Source organism: Phoxinus phoxinus (genome assembly GCF_949152265.1).
Source record: "Phoxinus phoxinus genome assembly, chromosome: 16".
In the NCBI taxonomy this organism is placed as follows: Eukaryota; Metazoa; Chordata; class Actinopteri; order Cypriniformes; family Leuciscidae; genus Phoxinus; species Phoxinus phoxinus.
Genome location: NC_136891.1, coordinates 19,670,177 through 19,688,829, shown reverse-complemented (window position 1 = coordinate 19,688,829; position 18,653 = coordinate 19,670,177). Strand labels below are relative to the sequence as shown.

At 38.6% G+C, this 18,653-nt stretch overlaps 1 protein-coding gene across 5 annotated transcripts in view; it reads right to left on the bottom strand.

Moving 5' to 3' along the window:
* The window catches only part of arid1b (AT-rich interactive domain 1B), an 84,292-nt gene that overhangs the window by 8,806 nt on the left and 56,833 nt on the right, over positions 1–18,653 (bottom strand). The window contains exons 9-14 of one of the 5 annotated variants that reach the window (XM_079639185.1): positions 18,500–18,634; positions 16,698–16,825; positions 15,390–15,496; positions 8,750–8,890; positions 5,385–5,594; positions 3,771–3,984 (exon numbers count right to left, since the gene is read on the bottom strand). In XM_079639185.1, coding sequence (XP_079495311.1) covers positions 3,771–3,984; positions 5,385–5,594; positions 8,750–8,890; positions 15,390–15,496; positions 16,698–16,825; positions 18,500–18,634 — 935 coding nt within the window. The remainder of the gene's footprint in view (positions 1–3,770; positions 3,985–5,384; positions 5,595–8,749; positions 8,891–15,389; positions 15,497–16,697; positions 16,826–18,499; positions 18,635–18,653) is intronic. The other 4 variants (XM_079639187.1, XM_079639188.1, XM_079639186.1 and 1 more) reach the window with 4 other exon arrangements.

The following is an 18,653-nucleotide window of genomic DNA, read 5'->3' as shown; positions in this document are numbered from 1 at the left end:
CACTTTTGTTTTTATCCCACACTCCTCCCCCATTAATCTTCTTGGAGGGAATCCCTCCCCTGCTGTTTGACAGCTCTCTCTCTCTCTCTCTTTTCCAGTGACGTCACCAGTCATTAGCCTCAGGAAGAGGGGGAACGGGAATCCTTAAGCCGGAAGCTTGGCAGCTCTCTTTCCTTCTCACCCCTTCCCCCCCTCCGTCTCAGTTTGACTCAATCACCTGTCAGATATTTATAGCTCTGTCTAGAGCCGCTCTGAATTCATTATAAGGCAGGCAGACCAGAGCGACATGTGAGTGATGCAGATGAAGCTAAGAATTTAATGAAGATTATATTGGACTCCAATAGCATCACTATTACAGCTAAGTAATTGAGGGGGGGAAATAGAAAAACATTCCATGAAAAATTGGCCACAAAGTTGCTAGGATGGTTGTGTAGCAACATTGACATCTGGTCAGATTGGTGAATCCGTGATTCTCACACACACACCAACATGGCTCACACCAACATGTAATGTGACACCCACACATTCCGTTGAGACTGAAGCACACACACATACCAAGACACCACATGGCCTCAGACAAAGGAAAGGACTTTCACCATAAAGTCACCCTTAAAATGTACCAAATATAGCCATTTGTGTGTTAAGATGTGTTTATAAACCATAGGAAAGCATATAAATGTCCCGGTGTAACCTTAATCAAACTTTAAATGTCTATACTAATGCATAATAATCAAACTTTGTATTCTCATAATCTAACTGATGTGTTTGATGTCTCTGTAATTCTCTAAACCTAACGGAGTCGAATTCTGATAGCAGAATGCAGTAATGTACATTGTTTTACACATGTTATATTTCTGGAGCCGAAAAGTTAAGCCACACACTGTTGCATTTCAAGCCAGAAGGACGTTCCCAGCGAACAAAGGAGAACTCTCCCGCGTGTGAATCTCGGCACCTGATTGGTCCTTCCCGAAAAACGGGGCGGAGAAAGTATTCCCCTCAAAAGCTGGAACAAAGCTCCTCCTTACTCTCTTGCTCTGCGCTTCCTGCCTTCATCACTGCTCATCATGTGACGTCTCCGATCTAAACTCCCTCACGGAGTTCCCTCCTTTTATTTGCTTTATCTCAGTCTTTTGTTTAATTTCCAAATTCCACTTTGTTCGTTTCCACCTAAGAGTCGAACGCACGAAGCCTGAATTCCTTCAGTAACATATCACTTCCACAAGAGGCCTTCTTCAAAACTCCCGCGAACAGCTTGCTCTGGCAACAAGCACACGCGCCTCAGCACGAGAACGCGCACGCTGCTCCGAGAACACGCGCAGGCTGGACACAGCTCATCACACACAAACGAACCTTTTGCAAGTATCAAACTCTAACGAGTGTTAATGTTTTAAGGTTTGTTTCGATTGATGGCTCTCTCAAAGGTCTGTGATGTTTGCTGTTCTATGGTCACACGTGACCATTTTCTCTCTCTCTCTCATCCTCTCTTTATCTCTCTCTCTCTGTCCCGCAATCAAATCGAGCGCGTGCCCCAGAGCACTCTCTCCCTCTCTCCCTCTCTCTCTGTTCCGCATTCAAATCGAGCGCGCTCCGGCCCTCGATCTCATTCTCTCTCTCTTATTCTCTCTCCCAGACGCACGACCAAAAACCTCTGTAAATCGCTCCCCGCGCCTGCGAGGTGTGCGTTACGGCTCTAAATAGCACCAGCCTAAATTAGAGCTATCTCTCTCTCTCACACTTTCTCACTACATGTCGTTATCCGTTTGTCTTATGTGTTTACGTAACGTTACCCTGTGTAAATACCTGTATCTCGTGTAATAGCCTATATTCTGTAGTTTTGCATTTATTAAAACAATATATTCAACTGTTTCCGTGAAATTGCTTGTAAAACGAGTCAATGAGATTAAAAGATCCAAGAGCTGCCAGAGCTCTTATTATTTAGCCTACTAGATTTAATTCTATAAACACAGGAAAATTAAGGTTCACGGCCAGAAAATTAATGTTTCTTGGAGTTTATAAGGAGATGGCTTTACTGAGAGGTTGATGGGTGATCTTTGATGGTTTTTGCAGGACAAACACCTATTTGATCATTACATGAATTTCCCTTAAAGGTTATCTCATAATCGAAATTAAATAAGATTATTGATATATGAATGAGGAATTATAAGACGTTGTGATCGATTATTCATATATTCATATAATCTATACATTTTCAATTTCGATAATTTAATGTAACTGTAATAGGCAGAATATTAATCATATTCATGATTAGTTATTAAAATTCCCTATAGATCATTTGAGCTAATTCATCCGGACCCAGAGTCCGAAGCATAAGGCATATAGATTACAGTTGATATTTGGGTTGTTGTTTTTAATCAGTGAATTTTCCTTCAAGATTACAGTCATTTGATAAGGATAAGTCACTGAATAAGGTTTTTTACTTAAGAAAAAAAAAAAAAAAAAAAAAAAGTTCACAAATCTAGCTTCACCGTGGATTGCAAGCAAGTAGCTTTGCTTTTTTTCCACGTTTCCACCATAGGAGCCAGTGTCTAAATTAAGTTGCGGGTAAAAAATTCCCCCACAGAAAGTCCCTGCTCAGGAGGTAGCACTTTTTCAAAGTTCAGGAACTTTCGGGGGTGGGGCTTGGGCGCCGAACATGCTGATTGGTTGAGTTCATGCCGCATTTTGATTGGTTAACTCATAGCAGCATTTTATTTCAACCATTATTTTTTTTACGTCTGTTGCGGTGCGTTAAGTAAGAGTTGTTTGCTATTCAAATCAACAATAAACTTGAATACGGAATTGAACAACAACCGATGGACCGACAACGAGGTTCAGGCTTTGTTTAGGCTTAAATTCAGAGTAGTGCGCAGTCCTACGTCACCGGACTAATTTGACTAATCTTCACAGTACTAGACCGTGGTGGAAAAATGCAGACAGCAACAGGTCTGGGGGGAAAAGTTCCTGTGACATTGTTCTGGGTAATTTCGGTGGAAACGCGGCTTTTGAATGCTCTTCCACAAGATTGTTACTTGACAACTTGGATGGTTTAAATGCCAAGAACAAATACTCGACAAAATACTCCCATACTCGGCCTTCACATGTAACTTTCTTTTCACTTTTCACAAAAGGGTTACACCTGAATAAACGACATACAGCCAAACCAAAATTTTGTCAGACACCTTCAACATCTCTCACATTATCACAGTTTATTCGCTATAGTTTAGAAAATGCTAATAAAATATAATAAGAACTCATAGTTATCAAATAAGTTGATATTTCACTGGTTTTGTCCATCCTTCCGTTAGACTGTCTCACAAATGAATTATGTTGAACAGCTGTCATCTGTTAAATTTAAGTACACAATTAAATAAAACCAATTTAGGTCAACAAATTACCAAGCAATGCTTAATTTTGTTCAGTATGTGGTGTAAAAATGTCACATTAGCAATTAAAGAAAAAACACTTCAGCAAAACATGGTCAGGTCAAAGTGTCTCAATAATTTTTGGCCCCAAATATTTATAAATTTAACTGGTAGTCCACTGTATGAAGAATTTTTGGGTATAATATTTATATCCTCACTTACATAAATTAACTATAGTGTCCTGCACCCACTAATAAAAAAATATCAAAAATTATATCTGGTGTCTGAATCATTTTTGGTTTGACAGTAGTCCATAAACCATGGAGCATAGTGATTTGATGGCTATAAGCCTTCAGTCTACAGTCTAAAAGTCTGTTCTCCCCACAGTACTATGGTAAAGTTGTTCACCAGGTGAGGGCGGCTGGATCTTGGGCTGCTGTGTCTGCTTCTTGCCGTCTCCCGTGATGAACGCATCAGGCGGGGGTTCCTCTCCACGCTCCACCTTGCACTCATAGGCAAACAGGTATTGGATGTACTGCTTCTTGAGGGAGCTGGCAGAGCTGCTGGACGTTCCCACATTCAGGTGGGTGGACAGCTCTCTCCATTTCTTGTTCTTATTTACCTGTTCAAGGAGAGATTTTCAATCAAAACCATTCGAGAAACAATCAATTCACTAAGTGGTTCCACTGATGGACTGATTCGCACGCCACCCGCAGTTTAGCTTATCCAGGCGCTATATGCGTCTAAAATCAATCCATTGTAGTTCTTTTTTGGATAAACATACCTCTATTTCCTATGTAAATGAGGCTCATTATAGAATGCGCAGGTTTCACAAACATCATCGCTGTTAGCCAGAAATAATTAGCATTGCGCTATTACCGCCCACAGAAAGCTGGCGGTAAACAAAAGCTTTATTTAAATCAGGGGTCTTTAACGGGGTCTGTGGCAGTACTGCTGGGGGACTTACATGTATTAGTCGATCTCTTTGAAACAGATTTTTTGTTAAAAATGTTTTTTTTATTTTTTTTTATGCATTTGTTAACCTCAAAGATAAAGCTAGAAACTTTAGCTAAATGTTTCATTGTCCCCCTAAATAAAATATAATAGTAAATAGTGCATTTAAAATGTACAAGTATGACTAACGGTGTACATTAATAAAGATTGATTTAATTGCAAGTTAAAGCTAGGGTAGGGAATGTTTTTCATAAACATTTTTTTTTGTAATACTGGTTTAAAGTCTATTCACATCCTGATAGCAATCAATAGTTAAAGTGGTCTTCATATACATACTGTATATATGTACATAAACTTAACATTTACATTTATGCATTTGGCAGATGCTTTTATCCAAAGCATTGCATTTCAAGGTACACATTTACATTCTTATCAATTCTTGCTTTCCCTGGGAATCGAACCCATGGCCTTGGCGTTGCAAGCGCCAACACTCTACTTAGTGTTAGTTCCTAGTAATTACATATTATTTACTGTTATTACAATAGTAAATACATGTAACGTGTAACAAGGACAAATATCAATACAGTATGTTAGTATATGCATGTTATTATAGACCAGGCTTAAAAATTCATACTCAGTTTTATAACATTTGTAGCAGGGAATTCCGGTTTTATCTTTGTGAATGTGGTCTGAAAAAGGTTGAAGACCCCTGATGTAAAAGGATCTTGGTGTACTTAGTAACGATATTGGCAGCCAGGCCAATTTTTGTGTCTTTTCTGGAATATTGTCTTCCATGAACCTTGTGTGAGATCCTAGGCGCAAAACCAATGCAGAGAGCATGTGCAAATAAAGAACACCATCAGCAGGTGCAATGTATCCTTAGCCTACCCCCCCCCCCCCCCCCCTCCCTCTGTTTCTTTGATGTCTGTGATTGATGGTTGAGGCAGATATGAGGAAGAATACGAGAGCTTTCGCCGTTCTTTAGCATGCATTTCACAGCTCTGCTCCTTTAAAACCCCAGCACGAACAGACGGCAGCAATCTCACAGAAACCAAAAGAACTGCTCACCATAGCCAAGCCTCCGATTTCTCGAACACAGAGGTAGAGGCGGCACAGATCCAGTGGCTTCTTGCCCACTGAAGGCAGGTTTGGGACCGGCGTGCCCCTCTCCTCCATGAAGGAGATGTAGCGATCCACCCATGCCCTCCTCTCAGGCTCGCAGCCCATGTCGTACAGTCGTGTTATCTTCTCATTCGTCATGTTCCCCGTGCTGAGCTTCTGGGGTGGATGGATACAGAACAGAGTGAGATATATATCACCACCGACACACCCGTACTCTGAAGCCCATCGTTCTTTGTCCTGAGTAAAAGTGTTATCCACATTGCTCAATATGTCCCACTCTGACGGTCTCATGCAAGTAAAGTTCACCATTTCGGATAGGTATGAGTATTGGTGCTTGGCCAGGGCCGTGCACAGACATTAGTGAGGGCAGGTGCTCAAGTCTCTCATAATTACATTAACAATAAAGTCAGTTACATACTGTAGAACATCTTTAAATTATTTGCACATTTAAATAAATATGTCCTCTGTTGGCATTATGCTAGAATTGGTAAATGAGCAAAATCAATGTTGTGCATTACAGACAAAGATTACTACAATGTGATGTTATGCTATTATTAATTAGATGTATTTACACTGCAATTAAAGCTGCATGAATAATGTTAATGTTACAAAATAATGTTTTGTTTTAAATCTTGAAAATTTAAAATGATACACTATTACATTATTAATTGTAATGGTGGCGACAGCCAAGAATAACAATTTAAATAAAATTAAACAAACTGAGCTCATTAAAGTGTTCGGGCTCCAGACATGGATAAACCTTCAAAATTTCAATAAACCCAACGATAGCTCTAAAAGCCACCGGTTACATAAAAAATATTTTTCTCTCCACATCAACAATAAATGCACAAGAAAGGGTTTTTGTGAGTCAATGAAACATGAATTTAATTCTTTCATTTACTCTGCGTTGCAGGGAGGCGCAACTTCTTTGTTTGGAACTACTATCATTGTTCAAATAGAGCAAAAAGTCAAAACTGGCATTACTGTGTTTAGAATTTTAAAGGAAAATTGAAAATAGTTTTATTAAAATTAATATCACATTTGGAATCGTGGTGATATTCAGGAAAATGACACTTTTTCTCGTGTGACATTGCCTAGACATATCATACAATGACAATTCATATCTTGAATTTTGTGGCCGTTTTTATTAAATTTGGTGGCATTTCCGACCCAGCAGAATGCTATTTTACACCAGACTCGCTTGCTTCTTGTAAAGCTGAATGGAGGGCTATTGCCTGTGTTAGGCTCTATGTGGATTGTAATAGTGGTTTAATTTGACAGTAGTGACCAACAACGCCGAAGCTTAAGAGTAAAACCTGGTTGTCACCAGTGAATGCAGGTCAGTGAGACGTGAATGCTGTTCTGCTCGATCTGCTTGGCGGCTTTTGCCCAGAGATGCCATGCACCAAATTTAAATAAAAACTAAAATATAAAAAATATATAAAAAATGCTTTGCGAAAAGGGCACTTAATATCAAGTCAGAGAGCAAAAGGGCATGTGCTTGAGCAGCACTTGTGGTCTATCTGTGCCTGTGCATGACACGGTTTGCTCAAAGAACACTGCGTGTACAATGTTGGTTAGAGGTACTCAAGTTCAGAGGCCAAAAGGGCCACATTTAAACCACAAAAAAATGCAAATAATATTGTTCTGTAAAAACAATACCATTTAAAACTTTTGACATAACTTCTGGAATACTTGGAATACTACAAAAATATTTGGAATACTTTCCGATTATGTTTATGCATTTCGGAATCAGAATAAGTTTATTTTGGACAAGTGTGCTCACGCATACAAGGAATGTGTTTGTTGTTTGAATTAGTGTTGTCAAAAGTAGTGGTGCATTTTGATACTGAAATTGTAAAAATGTGACGATATCAGCCTTTCTGTATAGTAGGCTACCAAGTACCGACTGTCTGCTTTCAAACAGTCCTATGTTTATCTGTGTTTGCGCTGTGTTGCCTTATATTTGCACAACTTTTGGACACAAATTATGATAAAAATATGAATATTTAGAATGACGCTAGCCACAATGAGTACACGACTGTGACTGGAATTACTATTTTACTGTGAAATATTAAAAACTTTAAACAGATTTAAAGGGTTAGTTCCCCCAAAAATGTAAATTCTGTCATCATTTACTCACCCTCAAGTTGTTTCAAACCTGTATGAGTTTGTTTCTTCTGCTGAACACAAAGGAAGATATTTTGAAGAATGTCGGTAACCAAACAGTTGACGGACCCCATTGACTTCAATAGTATTTGTTTTTCCTACTATGGAAGTCAATGGGTGCCGCCAACTGTCTGGTTACCGACATTCTTCAAAATATCTTCCTTTGTGTTCAGCAGAAGAAACAAACTCATACAGGTTTGAAACAACTTGAGGGTGAGTAAATGATGACAGATTTTCCATTTTGAAGTGAAGTATTCCTTAAACACCTCACAAAACCAATAATTGACTTTCCCATTAAAACTTTTGTGAAAAGCTGATTCACCATGTACAAGTTAGTTAGCTGTGAACTCTTCCCCAATCCCTCTTCTTTTACCATGGTGTTCGCTGTCACACACAAAATTAATTGAGTTTGAATTATTTAGTTTAACACTTTGGCACTATATCACGGCAAAAATTGTTTACCCATATTGGGAAATAACGAATTACTGACATGTAGCTCAGCTGTTCTCAAAATAGAGGAGCTTTTCCAGTGACAAGCTACTTTCTCACAATTTTTGTCACATGTTGTTGATAGTCATTCAATAATTAAATCAAGGTGTAATAAACTATCCATACCCTCATATGTAGCGTTGCAAAGTCTGCAGTGAATCAGTTTGCTTATTTATTTCTTGGACCAACTCCTGATGGGTTTTGTGCCTTTTATGGCAACATTTTAAAAAAATGTATAACGCTATTACAAATTAAAGCTCTATATAATGCAGTTACCTAAATTAATATTTTCAACCATTCAAAAACTTTAACTCTGATTAAAGTATAAATTATATAATTGTATACATTTAAAAAATATTATACCATAACACCCTTATGTAGTTTCAATGCAGTGGCTTGTAGTTGAGATTTTTATTATGAGCAGCTTAGCAAGTGACAGTTTTAAATTAGCTTCCCCAACACAGGTAAAGTATTTTGTATATATATTTTCACAAACAATCTTGTGGTAGAGTGTCATGATGAAAAAGTCTAATTACATCATATCTGCGGTCAAAACAGCTCACACCATCAAACCAGAGACCTAAATAACCACAGAAGAAGAAAGAGAAGCAGGAAAATAAAGAGAAGAGAGTAAAAGTGCATGAGGCACTTACAGGGCTGCTGGGGTTCTTTGGCCAGGCAGGGCTGCTAATGCTATCGCTGTCGTCCCCCTGATAAGAGGACAGACTAGCTGGGCTGGGGGACAGAGGGGAAGGGGTGGGAGGCTGGGACACACACTGAGAACCGTAGTTGTCCTGTGATGGGAGAACACATAGGGAAGAAAGAGAAACCCACACACATGAAAGACAGCTTTCAAATCACCTTTACTCCTTGTCCACCGAAACGATGCGCAATACTCTCCCAGAACTGGCCCATGTTTTTTTACTTTTTTTTTTTTACTAAGAAGACATTTGCAAAGTCTTTTGAATCAGCTTTATGTCGTCACAGACAAATTTTGAAGTTATATAAACGAATAAAGATTTGCAGGGAATGTACAGATTACACAAGCAAGAGGGAATTGGTGGTACTGTAGGTAATCTGTGCTGATAATCAGACCAAGAGCATCATTTCAAGTGGGATACTGCTTTTGTACAACGATTCAATAAATAAGAAGTTTAAGGATAAGTTCACTTCAGAATGAAAATGTCCTAATGATTTACTCACCCCCATGTCATCCATGAAATAAATGAAAGAAATAAAGGTTTTTGAGGAAAATATTCCAGGATTTTTCTCCATATAGTGGACTTCAATGGGTTGAAGGTCCAAATTGCAGTTTCAGTGCAGCTTCAAATGACTCTTCACGATCCCAGCCGAGGAATAAGGGTCTTATCTAGCCAAACCATCGGCCATTTTATAAAAAAAATAAACATTTATTTACTTTTTAACCACAAATGCTTGTCTTGCACTAGAATAGAATAGAATGAGGCATTTATATAGGGCTTTCATATGTACCGTACTACTGTGCACCCAAAGCGCTTTACAATCATATCAGGGGTCTCTCCTCAACCACCACAAGTGTACAGCATCCACTGGGATGAGAACAACGGCGCCAGTGCGCTCACCGCACACCAGATATAGGTGGACAGAGGAGAGACAGTGATAGAGCCAACTCAATGGATGGGGATTATTAGGAGGCCATGATTGGTGAGGGCCAATGGGTGGAATGTGGCCAGGACACCGGGGTTACACCCCTACTCTTTACGAGAAGTGCCATGGGATTTTTAATGACCACAGAGAGTCAGGACCTCGGTTTTACGTCTCATCCGAAGGACAGAGCTGTGATGCGTCACACATTACGCCATCACGTTGAAAGGACACGCGTGTTCCGGTTAAAAAAATGTAGGGTAGGGCGAAAAACTCATTTTCTCCTCCAAATTCAAAATCGGCCAACATCATTGTTTTACTTTTAGTTTTTTTTGTAAAGGCCGTTTGATTTTGTTTTTGCACGTTCGCTTTGTAAACACTTGGTCTGTACTATCTCCTTCCATGTTGCGCCTAATGTGACCTTTCAACGTGATGTCGTAACGTGTGGCGCATCACAGCTAGTGCAAGATGACCATTTGTGGTTAAAGGGTAACTAAACCCCTGGTCAGAGCCTGACTCCACCCACTGGCAATATTTGAAAAATGCTGGAAAAGTGGGCAGAGCCCAACGGACGAACCGAGGGCGGGGCTGAGCGGGTGATTGACAGACCCGCAGTGACTGACAGCTGCTGTCAGACTCGCTAAGATGGAGAGTGACGCAAGTAGCTTTGCAACAGAGCGGTCATTTAAAGTTGAGGACTTTTCTCACCTGAAGTGGAGGAATTGTCTGTGGACACAGAGCTAAAATCATATCAATTCGAGCCGCTAGCTCAAACTGCGGTGTCGCATCGCATTAACGTTAACTCCCGCCTCGCGATCGGCATCCGACGATGTTAGCGAAGCAGCCGCGCAAGAGAGAATGGGTCCAGTATCTGAGTGGATTATTATTACTATTGACCTACGTTAAGCATATTTTGCCGCTATGTGAAAAAAAATATCCAGCAAAACGCGCCGGCGGTTGTGGAGTCCGTGCAGGAAGAGCAGCGTTTGGCACACAAGTGCATGTAAACACTGGCGCCTAATTTCTAAGTCTGGTGGGAAGTTATGCAGTCCAGCAGTGCTGTTGCTACCGGCAACACTACACCTATGTACCATCCTAACCACTGTATTAAACACAGATAAAGCTGATGCTAAAAATCTACACTATCCTAACTGATGCAATACTATGCTACTAACTAACTATGCTTCTAACAACACTAACAACTATGCTAAATAACTACCTAGCTACACAAAATAATCTAAATAACTATAAATGCTATGCTAACTAGATGCTAAAATACGCTATCCTGATCGTTTTCAATACTCGTAATTCCAATTTCCAGCTCCTGACTCGCTCTGGTGTTGACGGAAGCAGATGTTTTTATACCAGGGGCTGCCAGGGGCGTGGTGAGCTCGCAGCGTCAGAGAGTACCCTACGTCAGAGAGTACCCCTGCTTCAGGAGATTCCGTTTAACCTGAAGAGGGCAGCACTCAGACGTTTTTACACCATATATTTGAAAATTAAAACACTTTATACTCAAATGTTAAAAAAAGTACTCGAATCAATGAACAGCATTTATGAAGCTCCATTCGTACAGATCATTAACTAAAAAAAGTTGGTTTAGTGTTTAGTTACCCTTTAAAAAGTATATAAATGTTTAAATAAAATGACCGATGGTTTGTCAAGATAAAGCCCTTATTCCTCAGCTGGGATCTTGTAGAGTCATTTGAAGCTGCACTAAAACTGCAATTCGGACCTTCAACCTGTTGATTCCCGGTGAAGTCACTATATGGAGAAAAATCCTGAAATGTTTTCCTCAAAAACCTTAATTTCTTTTCGACTGAAGAAAGAAAGACATGAACATCTTGGATGACGTGGGGGTGAGTAAATTATCAGGAAATTTAAATTCTGAACTAATCCTTTAATAGAGAGTAGGGGTGGGTAATATACTGGCAGACACGATTAACCAGTAGGAATGTGTCATTTTGGACTATCGTCTCTTATCGCGGTTACGCTCACATGAAGTTGCTGTGCTACGCATTCTAAAGCTTATCGTTTGCATCGTTCTTAAATATTTGGGGTTTAAAAATAAGTGATTTTAAACCGTTGAAGCGAACTAAGCAATGAAAGACAACTCATTTCGCTACACACGCATGCTGTCAGAGAGACCGTTTCTCAGCGCTGTCAAACTTGAGTGCTTTTGCCAACTAATTGGGCTTAAACAGTTAAATACACATACTTGTGTGTGTCAAAGTGACCATGTCTTTGATAGTAGACACAGTATATGTCTTAAGTGAACGTAAACAGTTGAAAAAGAAAAGCATGAGTATACTGGATCCATGCAGTTGTTTTTAAAGTGACAGGATCCAAATTTACCTGGTGTCATTAATAATGTTAATCAAACAACAAAAAAAGAGACAATCTCTCATTGCTCTTGACTGTGTTACGCGGAATGAAGATGAAGACTGACAGAAGGCGGGATTAAAAAGTTTAAACGTGATTTATTAAACAAAAGATGGACTGGTGTAACAGTGTGTCAAATGCAAACACAAGCATTAACACAATTAGCAATCGACAACTGAAGGAATAACAGAGCAAACACTTAAACACCGGCTAAATGAGGGGACAAATGAAAAACACCTGTGATGATTAAATGAATGTCCATGACAGCAAATGAGAAACTGAAACAAAGGAACACAGGAACTACTGAATACAAACTAAAAGTCCATAAAACTACACTTAGAACAAACACAACTGAATGAATCACTTTTGCAACTTTAATAAGAATAAATGTACATTTAATTTACCCAGTGAAGACTATGCAGTGTTTTGTTTTATAAATTTCATTACTTTATAGAATTTATTTCTTATTTCTAGTGCTTGGAAGTTTTTCCAAATTGGTCTATTTCATTTGTCTTTGTTCTATTGTAGCTTGTTTTCCTATATGCTATAATTAGTTTCTTTGTTCTTTCTTTATCACTGTTTATTGCTCTTGATTTATTGAAGGCTATTTATCATATATAAAGGTGAAACTTGAAAAAATAGAATATTGTGCAAAAGTTCATTTATTTCAGTAATTCAACTTAAAAGGTGAAACTAATATATTATATAGACTCAATACATGCAAAGTGAGATATTTCAAGTCTTTATTTGTTATAATTTTGATGATTATGGCTTACAGCTTATGAAAACCCCAAATTCAAAATTAGAATATTGTGAAAAGGTTTTCATAGCTCTAAGCCATAATCATCTAAATTATAACAAATAAAGACTTGAAATATCTCACTTTGCATGTAATGAGTCTAATATATTAGCTTCACCTTTTAAGTTGAATTACTGAAATAAATGAACTTTTGCACAATATTCAAAATTTTCAAGTTCACCTGTATTAACACACTCTCGTCTCTCTACATTATGAAAACGGGTAAAACAAGAAAATTCTCAAAAAATTTAAAGTGAATAGTAATTCCAATAATTGCAAATTACATTAATGTTTTTTTTTTCTATTAAAAAAACAGCAAATTTAGCTACCACAAACAATATACCGGTAGTCGAGATTCATGTTTGGATTTATTACAGTTCATCACTGAGAATGTATGTAATATTTTGTCTCCTCTTTTCCCCGACAAAAATAAAGAGAGATTTTGGTAAAATATAATTTTTTTATTATATTTTAGTCTCGTCTTTTTTCGTCAACGATATCGCATGTTGATATAGTAACAGTTATCGTTAAACGACCTTGGCATTGTCTCGTCATCGTAAAAAGCTTGTTAACGAAATGAACACTAATCAGCACGAGTACTGGCACCCAGTCAGTGCAATAGGATAGCTTGATCTGCAATAGGTCGAAAACATTCTCCTGAAATTCACGGTCCAAAAAAACTCCCATGCAGAGCCTACTGTCTTTAGCATGAGAAGCATTCAGAAAGTTTGGCAAACTTTGTGTATAACACTTCAAATCTTTGTCTGTCACACTCTTTTTGTACTCTGGCTCTTGTTCTGGCTGAAGTTGGCACCACTCTGAGCTGGACTAAAGAAAGCTCAATTCATACCTTTCAAGTAGCACTGTGTTATATTGCAGGACTTGTTATACTTGTTACAGGATTGCGCACACACACACACACACACACACACACACACACACACACACACACACACACACACACACACACACACACACACACACACACACACACACACACACACACACACACACACACACACACACACACACACACACACACACACACACACACACACACACACACACACACACACACACACACACACACACACACACACACACACACACACACACACACACACACACACACACACACACACACACACACACACACACACACACACACACACACACACACACACACACACACACACACACAAATCAGCAGAAATAGGGAGAGCAACACAAAGCTTGTAACGCAGCCAGCTGGACAGGACATAAAGGTCAACGTTTGAAGGCACTTCAGTTTGTTGTGAAGTTTTCTACACGCTAAATTAAAAAGCCGTGCTCTACTGACGACTGATGCTATGAGGTGAAAAAAGTACGAAGATTATCATGAGCTAGCAAGAAAACAAAATAATTTTTTTGAGAATTATTTAAAGTGACAGAACTACTTCCCTCTAATCACTAGGGGGACAAAACAAAACATCACATCGAATTACAAATGAAACCAAAAAAATGACACATAAGCAAGAATGGAAAGATGAGTTCAGAGAGAGAATGCTCTGCTACTGCGCCATATCTCAGCCAATCAAATGAAAGCTGAACTTAATGACACGATGAAGTTCTGATGAAAGTAAGGGCAATGACTGAGAAAGAACACGTTAACACAAGAAAGATTTGTAACAAGGTCTTCCAGAGCTTAGATGTGCGCTCATTAGGACACATGAGAGAATGATATTCCTTGGCTTATTGAATAACACAGTGAAATTGAACACTATTCAAGAACAACATACTTTCAGGACTCAGTTTAGGGAGTGTAAACAGCAGAATGATAAACTAGAAGAGCTACAAGCAGTAGGATGTAAATATTTACTATGACAACAATTTGATTACCACTTGCAAATTATTTTGGGGGAAAAGTAAATGTGGTCAAAATCTAAATCTAATTCAATGCTCTGGTGCAAACTCTAGTTATTTAAAACAATATGTTCAAGTCTCATTTTCCGGCAGTGCTCCATTGAACATGTCTGGACATTTGGAAGCAAATTGGTGATCTAGATTTGGTAATGGGTATGATTATAATAATCAGGCTATAACCAATTATTAAATTCCATAATTATGGTAATAATTATCACTCTCACACCGTGTCCCAAGTACAATGCAAGATTCGAGCAGCAAAAAAATAGATGAAAGTTCAAATGCAAGTTAAAACACAATCACAGCCAAAGATGTTTAATTTACAAGATTGTGAAGCAGGAGATTGAACCAATGACATTTCAAAGTGGACTAAGACTTTTATCACTTGTCAGACCAGTGCGCTAATTTTTACACCTTTACTGGGCAGATATTAACAAAGTTATGGTTGAAGCAAAGGTCAGAGACTGTTTGTAGGCTATAACAGAGAAGGTTTTAGAGTAATGTTACCATTTACAGGGATTCAGAGTTATCTGTGAGCATCTTCTGGACATGTTCAATGAGTCCGAGAGAGAAAGATGTCTTCATACCTTTGGCTTAGGGGGATCTGTGGCGGGTGTGCTGCCCTCCTCCTTGTGCTCAGCTCTCTGTTTGGGATCGGTGGGCATCATGGTGTCCCCTGAGCCTGTCATTGGCCCTACAGGAAATTCAGACCCTTAGACCTCACCTTGCCAAACATCTGATCACACCCTCCAAACAAAGGCATATGTTCAAACTAGTCAAGTAATAACTTAGTACTGAAAGCAAAACATTGCATTAAACTCCAGAATTATTGAATATTCTCAATATACACCACCATTCGCCATATTTTTATATTAAGGAAATACTTTTATTCAGCAAAGAAGCTACATGATAAATCGTATTTTAATCGTGATCACAATTTCTGCTTCTCTCGATTAATTAAAGTCCCCCTGTGGTGAAAATCCATCTTTTAATGTTGTTTATGTCTATGTGGTGTTTTTAATATGCTTTAAGTCAACACCATTGCTGAGTATTTTCTCCTTAAAACTGCAGTGAACCAAAGACAATCTGGAAAACACTGTTTGAAATCGCTGGTGTTTCTGACGTCACAAACTACCTTGTAACCAATCAGGTCAACGAGTGGATCTCTGAGCTGGTGTGAGTGAAGGAACCGGGGCTTATTTGCATATTCATAGAACAGCGTATAATAAATGAGGCAAGGGTGTAGAGTTACATTCAATCTATTTTAAGGAATTTTATGTCATATTGGTGATCAAAGATGAGTTTTAAGTGATGAAATTACTACAGGGGGACTTTAAGCATAATCGTCTGAGAACATTTCATTTTTATTTTACATTTGGAACATTTCGTGCATTAAATATTTGGAATCTTGGAATCTTGTCGCATTGAAACATGGAAAACATCGCTGGTGCTTCTGACGTCACAAACTACCTTGTAACTAATCAGGCCAACGAGTGGATCTCTGAGCTGGTGTGAGTGAGTGGAGGCGGGGATATTAGCATTTGCATATTCATAGAAGCGCATATATTAAATGAGGCAAGGGTGTAGTTACATTCAATCTATTTTAAGGTCTAAAATGCCTTTTTTAAGGAAAAAACATTTAAATATGTCATTTTGGTGATCAATGATGAGGTTTAAGTGATGAAATGATTGACTACAGGGGGACTTTAAGCATAATCGTTGGTTATTTATCCTGAGAACATTTCATTTTTATTTTAGATTGGCGTTATCTTGCATTGGTAATGAGTTTGCACAAGTTTTCATGCATTAAAAAATTTGGAACATTTCTTGCATTGAATATTTGGAATCTTGTCGCATTGAAACACTGAGATATCAGTGAAAACTCTCACGCTTACCTGTGGGCATTGTGTTGTAGGAGGGTCCTTGAGGGGTCATCCTGGCTGAGCTGTTGCTCGGTGGATGGTTGTAGGGGCCTCCAGGAGCCATTCCAAGCATGTGAGAGCCAGCCTGGTACCCGCTTGGTCTATGGATGACAGAATACACACATAAGGACACAGACATTTTAAAAAAACCTGTTTAAGATGTTTCAATGATCAGTTGTTAGTACACTTGTTTTCTTTTCTTCTTTACGTCTAATAGCTGGCAAGCAACAAATATGCAGGGACAGTAGAGAGGGTTAAGACATTCAGGATTAATGCACAAAGGAAAAGGAAGTGCTGTTGCTTTGTGCTGTGTTGTTCGTAGTCCATATTACACTTTAAGTCTTAAATGAGGTACAATCTACAATCCATCGGTCAAAGTGGTACACTGCTGCTACCAAAACAACCAACACCTCGAATCACACCTCGACTCAAACTAGAAACTGCACTAGGGCTACCTAATTATTAATTCGAATAATATAGCCTTATGAGATTATTAAAATGGCTGTGACACCACGCACATGTGGGGCCAAGATAAACTGTTTTTACAAGTAGTTAATTTCGGTCTCAACAAAATGTCCACTTTTAAATCCAGAAACAGAAAATAAGTGGGCGAACATGCTCAGTTTGGAGACAAAAGGCATTGTTATAATTTTAAGTATTTGCACACCCTGTTGAACATGAGAGCTGCTGTTTCAATGTGCCTTTTAGCCTTTAAAAGCAAAATGTTTATGTCAGCACTTACAATATTTGTAGAAGTAATTGCAATATGATTTTTTAAAAGGTGTACCGGTAGTAAGCACTATATAAAACTATAAAATAAGTCAATGTAATCTGATCAGAAAAACCTCTTTGATTAAATCTTAAAGGACATAAATGTCTCTCCAAACTCAATTTCCTGTTACAATTTTTCATGGAACACAAGTAGAATTGGTAACACTTTATTTTACAGTGTCCCTGTTAAACTTCTTACATATATACTTAATTATAACAGCATATTATGCATAATCACAAGCAACTATCCCTAACCCAAAACTTATTATATAATAGTACATGTAGTTAATTAATATTACCCAGTATTCTTTGTATAATTACCACTGTAACAAAGGCACCTTAAAATAAAGCGAAACTGTATAATTTTATGTAGAAAAATCTAAACACAGCTCTTCTGCAGTATATTCCAAGTTTTGTGAAGTCACAACAATAACTTCACAAGAGTAACAGACCAAAATATAAGTAATTATTCACTGAAAATATTCCCTTCTACTATAATTTCTCAAAATGTGATAACATGCGTGCGGTATTGCTTGGCGATGCGGAAATTTTAAATCTGAATGTAAACAGTTGTAATTTTAATGGAAAAAAGCTGCGTTAACATTCTTCAAAAATTCCCCTTTTTCTGCGTTCCACAGAGAAGCAAAAAAAAACTGTTTATATACTTTGGAAAAGACAAGTATGAGTATAAAGACCAATATATATTTTTTATTCTTGGGTGAATGATTCCTTTAAACCTTTCGAGTCTTCCACTCCACTTTATCTCTGAGCTACACAAGCTGCTGCTTCAGTTCTCCATTTTGCTGTTTTCTCCAGAGGATGCTTCTCCTGCCTTTGTGAAAGCTATATGATTAGTCTTCTTAAATGCTCAGAATAAAACATAGCCGTGGTGGAGAAGAAAGGAGAAGCTAATGCATAGCACTTGGCTTGTGCCGTTTCTAGCGGATGCGAGCAGACTCAAGCAGAGTGAAGCCATCCAGCCAGGGGTCCAATCTTAAACCTACCCAAACAGCTCAGTGTGAGGCTGGCCTTGCGCAGGACTGTAGTGAGGGTGATGGGGGTGAGGGAGAGGGAAGGAGGCTGGCCGCCCCCCAGGCCCAGACAGGCCGGGGTACACAGGGGACCTGCCAAAGGGAGGTCTGAAGCAGGGGGAACAGC